We start from the raw sequence: 7,399 nt of genomic DNA, 5'->3' as shown, positions 1-7,399 counted from the left end.
GCCAATTTGGGTAAATCTTGCTCTTGGATGATGGATTCTTGGTTCAGCTGGACCTCGTTCCCAGGGTCTAACTTCCCTCGCACAAAAAGAGGAGACTGGAGAGACCACGGGGACGAAAAGATGTGCGGTGCTACGGGAGAAAGAGAGCAATGGGATTGGAGAAGAATGGCAGCAAATTATATGAAAATGACAGAATTCAATAAATTTGGGTCACTGCGATAGAGAGAATTGGTATAAATCTTTGTTTACTGAACTTTTACCTGCCCCCTTTAATTTGACGATGATTTTCTTTTAAAATTTTCTTAGACGTCAAATCATGTTATGGGAGAAAAAGACTCAATTAGCGCGTGAGGCTAAGAATGCCGTTGATCTGGAGTACGGCCAGGGAGAAATCAAAGCCATGAAAGCAGAAATACATAGAATGCAGGTTAGGATTTGATTATATCGTCGTTATTAACGCGGTCATCTCAAAAGTAATGTAAGATTGCGTCAACATGGCAAATTGACTATCGCAAAGCTTTGGAATTTCTTTAGGTAGCGGGGATGGCGCAGTGGTGAGAGCAGTCGCCTCCCACCAATGTGGCCCTGGTTCGATTTCCAGATCCGGCGTCATCATATGTGGGTTTGAGTTTGTTGGTTCTCTACTCTGCTCAAAGAGGTTTTTCTCCAAGTACTCCGGTTTGCCCCTGTCCTCAAAAATCAATGTGGTTTGATATGTATTAATTTGATTTGATTTCATTTGTGCACGACCCCACAAGCCATTCAGCTTTAAAACATTATCGTGTGAAAATGAAGTTCCATATAAAGTTCCATAAGGTGGTCAATTTACCATGTAAAATGTAAACTCAGTTGATAAACCTATGTCTGTGTTCTTTCCAAGAAAATTTTTTCGGATTTTTATGGAACTACTTTAGTGTCGATTTGAAGCGGTTTGGTAAGCAAAAAAGCGTGGGAAAAGCAATTTCTTCGGTGTGGTAGTGACGCTATTACGAAAAATGTAAAGTAACATATTATGCGACATGTGTTAGTATCAATTTCTAAGGCGTCCAATTGTTCAAATGACCGCATTAATCCGCGATTAAACGCCCACCGTCTTAATTTTTCCCATCAAAAACTCCTTGACAATGTATTTTTTTTAAGGATAGTGAAAGTCTTAGTGAAGATTGAAGGCTGAAATTCTGTAATTCATTTTTTAAAGCTGTAAATAAACAGCAGTTTTAAGTTTCTAGTAATCTATAGGATTAGCTAGATCGGTCTTTGATCATCTGGGCTTTGGTGTCTAGATTGGCGGCGTAAAAACAAAAGCAATCTTTACACAACTTTTTTCTCGTGGACAGAGTCAGTTTGCACAGTTATTAAAGGTAGGTTTAAGCTTTCGAACAAAGAGCATCCCTTTGGTGGGACTTTGATTCACACACCTAGAAACTGATATTTATACACGTTGCATAATTTGTTACTTTATGGTCTTGATAATGTCTTCTTCATAACACTGAAACGTCATCTGCTTGAAGTGCGCGGGCTTTACCAGTGCGCATGGGCCCATGTTGACATTAATGAGTCCAAAAAGCGTGATTTGCGCGTGCTCAGCACGTGGGCTAGGGGCTTCGTCAGCAAATGTAATGACCATGCAATGTTATTGGTCGGAAAGAATACTTCGCGCTTAATGCCACTTTCCGGAAGTGCTTTGCGAGATTCATAAAAAGTGCTTTCTGATTTAGGTTCGTTACTCACAACTAATGAGGCAGCAAGAGAAAATGATCCAGGACATGGAAAAGTCTGTTGTTCGAAGAGAGGTCATCATCACTCGGTGAGGATACACCGATTTTGGTTTATGCTTCAGAATTCCTTCATCTGTTAGCCTGCTGGGAAAAGGAGCTAGTCTTAAAAGGGAGCGGTCGTCGGGTCATACGCCTTGCGTCAAACAACTGAGGAATCCCTAAATCCCTAAATTTACACGCTGTTCCGATTGTATTTATAGTTTCTTGCGTCGTTACCTCTAACAAAATACCGTTAAAACACCATTCAATGCTGCCGTGAAAGGGCACTCAATTACGTGCTAAAAACTACTTTGTCAGGAGAGAATGGGGGAGTTGGACGTGGAAGAGTGTGTATAAACTTTTTTTGCTCCAATGAGAGAGAAATCTCAAGAAAAAGCGCAAGTATGTGTTATTTCGTCAAGATGGGACTTTTAAGTCACTACAATACATTTAAAACCGCTGCAATTTTTTTCGTTACTTTTTAGTGGTGACGCTCAGGCAAAGATGGGCAAAGTGACGAACACTAAGGGTTCGTTCCAGAAAAAACTCGCGGAGATGAAAAAGAAAATCAAACAGACGAACCAGGATGCAAACGCATGTGATACGGGCAAGTTATTTACTCTACTTTTTGTTTAAATCCGACGATAACTTCTGTCCCGCTTTGGCCACTAACAAGCCTGCGCAGTAAGTGTTCCTATGCGAAAGAAAAGCACCGAAAAGACTTTTTCCGTCCTCTGGCCGCGCGAAAATTTGGTCGAAAGGATTCTCGACCCACATTTCGCACATCCAGGTTTCGGAAAAAGAACTCTTGGGAGCATGCCTTTGCGTGGAAACCTATACTTCGCAGATCAGCCGTTTGGAGTTCTTCAAGACCTCGTTTGCATCCGACTTAGCGTTTCTAAATATCCCATTGATTTCCCTTCCCCAATATGATTCCTATCTTTGTTATGTTTGTTTGTAAAGTGGTAGGATAACCTCGTGTGGTTCCTCTGTTTCTTTCTTGTGCAACCAGTACTGTGAAAATGTAATCAGTACAATTCATTTTTTCACACGCCACCTTAAAACTTAAAATGTCGTATGCAAAAATGAATAAAGAAAACACCTTAATCGGCACCTCAGTCTTGTAGCAGTTACACATAGGTGGAAAACCTTATGATTTCCGCGCCTTCACTGAGCTTATTTTTAACTTGTGGTTGTAGATATTCAAGTGTTGCGGGAAAAGCAAATGGCTGTGAGTGGTGAATTGGAAGAAAAACAGATCACTTGTCAACAGCTACAGGGTAGCGCTGATGAATTGGAAGTACAAATAGACAAACTATCGGAGGAGAGGCAGAGGGTGAGTGATAGAAATCGTATCTTTATCGACTACTGCCCCTTAGGTTGCAGAATGAATCCGATCGAGATAAATGGCTACGCTCAAATAACCAATTGCATTACGACCATAATTAACGGGCGGCAAAACCCACGCAGTCAACAAATGAGAGAATTTCCTTTTGTGTCTCGCCAAACCTTTGTCTCGCCACTTGCTCTCTTGTACATCCTTTTAGTTTATTTTGCCACCCATCAAAACACTAAAAAGTGAAAAATATCGCTTGACTGATGAATACCGTGACACGTACTTGCATAAGAACAGCACCTATTGTATTCTGACTCGTTCTTCAAAGAAAGCCTCCGAATGCAAACAAAGGTGACAAGGTATTCGGTAGTTACTCCTTGATATTAGCTTGAGAAGGAGAATGACGAATTGCCCTCTGTTGACCTCCTCGTTTGCTGTAATCTCATGGTATGATTGAATAATGACGACACCTGACCTCCTGGCCGGAAAAAACATCTTTGACGTAATGTTATTACCGTTCCAACTCCTAAATTGCATCTTCCAGTTAGTTTTACTATGAGCAGCCCCTCTGAAATATAGATTATACAGATGCCCAGTAACCGAAACATTCGGAGGATGTTTGTATAGGTAATCAAATGATTTCGAGTGCAATTTGGAATAAACGAGCAGGAATAAATTATCTCAAAGACCGACTCGTGGGGCGAGTGCAAATTGTAATCATTGAAAAAAAGGTTATCAGTGTTAATTTGTGATCACTTATTTAAGGTATACAAGTCAGAAAAAATGCGAGGTAGCTTGTGAAGCGACAGCAAAGCACGCGTATCGCGCAATCCGGCGAAAATTGTGCCATCCAGGGCTCACGTTTTATTGGCTATCTATTTTTTTTGTCATTGAACTATCGGAAGACTAAGGGTGCGTTCGATTGACCCAATTCCGGAATAAGAATAGACCCTTTGCATAAATGGCAATGTACATCCTAAGCCTCACATTCATGTGAAAAACCCTTTGTCTAGAAATGTTATTCAAATTTAGGCGCCATATGCAAAGGGTCTACAGAGTGTTTTTACGTGACGTCACGGCAGCCATGTTGGTGTCCCAAAACAAAGGAATGGCGGCCATGTTGGTGTCCCCAACTAATCCTCTGGGAATTAAGCTCTATTATCATGCAAAAGTTTTCTTTTGTTTCGGTGGAAAAACAAGGTTACTGATCACCTGAGTGAAAACACTCTATACGTGGATTGATGATTTAAAACGGTATGTCTGGTGTTTTGAAGCAACATGGATAACAAAGATATGTTTAAAGGAGCATTTTAGCAGGTGTTTAACAATTTTAATGTTAATCATAACCATTACAATTTTCTTAAATTTTATTGGTGCATTAACTGCTTCATTTTTCACTAATTATTGTGTAATCGGACAGTTAGCGGTTATCGGACACCAGTAATCGTACAGTTACATCAACCAATCATATTAAGTGTACTCAGCTTAATCCACCAATCACAGAATTTAGCCCAATAGCCGTAGCAACAACCACCCACCCAACCAAACTGGGGATTTTTCAAAATGGACGAATTTGTAACATTAGACAGTGAAAAAGGAATGCATTTGTTTTCTCGGAAATTGCAATGGTTATGATTAATTGGTAACAGGACTTCGTGCCGTCCAATTCGGTCTGTAATCATACTCGTGATTAAACAAATCGGACTCCGGCTACGCGGTCGTCCGATTTTATGATTACAGACCGAATTGGACTTCCTATTACCATTATCAATCTCCGTAAAAGCGAAGGATTTGTAACTTCTATTCCATGTATTCCTATTCCGGAATACGGTCAATCGAACGCACCCTTAATTTCTGACCTCTTTTTGCACCTAACTACCTCCTCTTCACTGTGTTACCTGAAAACTGCATTTCTCTCAGGCGATCAGAATGTTTCGTTTCTGGAGCAATGAACTCATTACATATCTTCACGTACGTGTTTACAATCCCTTTCCTCAAACAAGAAGTATTGTTATATAGCTGAAAATTCTCCCCCAGCAGCGCGCGCTCTCATTGGTTACCTGGAGGTCACATCTAACAATAAAACTGTTTCCCGCCAAAAGTCTCTGAGCGTGCAACAGGGCAAAATCTGTGGCGTCAGAGGGTAACAGTGCACTGTTACCCGCGAATGTTGACCGACGACCGCCGTTTCTGTTGCCGTTGGAAGTTTTTCTTTTCAATGTTTCAATGAATGGAAACATTGAGATTCTCGGGAAACAAAATGAACTGTTTCCCTCGGGACCAGTGTTTAATATTTGCCAGAAACCCATGAGTAGGAGCCTCTCCATGCTCTATATTCTTGAGTCGACCTTGGCGCGTATCTTTCTATTTTTAGAACTAATCTTACAGAAGGAGACGGAGACTCATATTTACATCACTTTGCACAATTTTGCATACATTCTTTGCGCTATTTTTGTCGTCGTTCGACAATAACTTTACCTTGATTGGCCATTCTAAACAGTTCTTGCAGAGCCGAAGAACTTGTGGCGTTCTAAAAATAGAAAGTTACGCGCAAAAGTTGACTCATGGGGCTTGTAAAGGAGAAGCAAGTTCCTGCTCATGGGTTCCTGGGTTAACACAACAGCACCCGAAACGAAGCACTTTCACTCAAAGTTACTTTAACCGGCGACACACTCGATAAACAAGAGCGTGTTCTCTTTGTTATAACTTGCGCTTCGGCACCTCATCACCTCGTTGCTGCAATGTCTTCAAAGCTATTCCTATTGTAGCTTTTCATCGTAGTAGCAAACTATAAATCTACCTTGTTTGCGCCAAACTACACAATCTCAATCTCTTTCTCACTAAAGATCACACCGCTGAACATAGAACAGTCGACCCAAAGACTTTACCCTGGTGTTTTTGCCGGCCAAAGGACTCAAGTGAAACTCTTCTAATCAACAATTATTTTTCTTCACAGAATCTAGCGGACATTGTGGCCAAACAACAGAAGCTGAAGTATTATACGCAGCTGAAGAATGGACGATACACACCTCTGTGCAAGACACCGGAGTCTCTTGAAAACGAATTGCAGAAACAGCGGGACCGTCTTCAGTCTCTTATGACAATTGTTGACCGCTTAAATCAGGAGTTCCCTCAAGCTCAGCCAGCATTGCGCAAAATCACTTTGTCTCTGGGATACAGGGGCATGCCTGAGGAGGCCGCTGCGTAGTCGCTACCATCCCCTCCCTTTATAAAATTTGTTAGAAGACATTGTCGGTGATAAATACGAGAGATGTTATTCACAGTGAAAAGAAAATTCAGTCGTTTCTTCCACTTTTGACATTTGACTTTTGTCTTTCCATAATTGTGTTGTTGTATATAAGACATTGATTTTAAATTCTTAATAGACAAAAATATATGAACGTGAACAATTTAAAAAGTACCCGGGTTACCTTTTCTGTCTCTTATAATTTCATCGCGTTCATTGACATGGCAGTAAGACATTGGCATTGAGGCCAAGACACACTAGGCGACAAGTCGCTCCGTGTTTACTACTTACAAAACAAGTCGCTGGGACACGACGCCTGTTCGGTGCACACGCAGTGATCTAGAGGAAATGTGAACTAGTTTTCTAATTCAATATGGCGGACCATATGACGCTCTTTCATTGGTTTATTTATATTTTGCCGCAGCGACTTGTTGCCGGAAGTGTATGCACGGTGCGACAACGCTGCTCTCGCTAATTTCGTCGCTGCGATCAGTCAACCGGCTATTTCACCGCATGGTCCAAGGAAACTACCCGCGCGTGTGCGCAACACCTGGCAATCGACAAAACTGCATTCATTCGCGTGGCAAGGGTTTGTCGGGAATGTTATGGTGTTTCGAGTTACAGTACTGACGCCAAATGTAAACTGCAGCACGAAATGGCAGAAAAGTTATTAAAGGTGGATTGATCACGGTTTTGAGTCTCCTTATCTCTGTCCAGGCTTTCATTCCACGGAAAAAAAAGTTGGTTTTAGCGGATGAGCAAACAGCTATCTTAAAATAAAACTACCATCTTGGGAAAATTAAATTCTTGCTTAAACGCCATTTGACATGCAGTCAAAAACAAAGTCTATTGGTCTTCCCTCCCCCCATACCAATATAATGCTGAGCAAAATATTGTGCAAGCATAAATCAACATTAAACATTTATCAGTAACAAAATCATTTAGTCTCTTCGTAGTTTATAAATAACGAATCTAAATTAGATTCCACCATTCATGTTGACGAACTTTATTTATCTGGCTTTGAAATTGTTAGAAGCGATCGCAGAGTTAATGGAAAGA

General features: G+C 41.0%; 1 protein-coding gene across 1 annotated transcript in view; it reads left to right on the top strand.

The window, feature by feature from the left end:
* The window catches only part of LOC137986465 (coiled-coil domain-containing protein 40-like), a 26,346-nt gene extending 19,316 nt beyond the window's left edge, over positions 1-7,030 (top strand). The window contains exons 13-17 of the mRNA XM_068833528.1: positions 307-427; positions 1,719-1,807; positions 2,243-2,364; positions 2,957-3,093; positions 6,050-7,030. Of these exons, the coding sequence (XP_068689629.1) occupies positions 307-427; positions 1,719-1,807; positions 2,243-2,364; positions 2,957-3,093; positions 6,050-6,301 (721 nt within the window). The 3' untranslated portion in view covers positions 6,302-7,030. The remainder of the gene's footprint in view (positions 1-306; positions 428-1,718; positions 1,808-2,242; positions 2,365-2,956; positions 3,094-6,049) is intronic.
* Positions 7,031-7,399: the final 369 nt, after the last annotated feature.

The sequence above is a fragment of the Montipora foliosa genome, unplaced genomic scaffold (genome assembly GCF_036669935.1).
Source record: "Montipora foliosa isolate CH-2021 unplaced genomic scaffold, ASM3666993v2 scaffold_21, whole genome shotgun sequence".
NCBI lineage: Eukaryota > Metazoa > Cnidaria > Anthozoa > Scleractinia > Acroporidae > Montipora > Montipora foliosa.
This window is presented reverse-complemented; position numbering and strand designations above follow the sequence as displayed.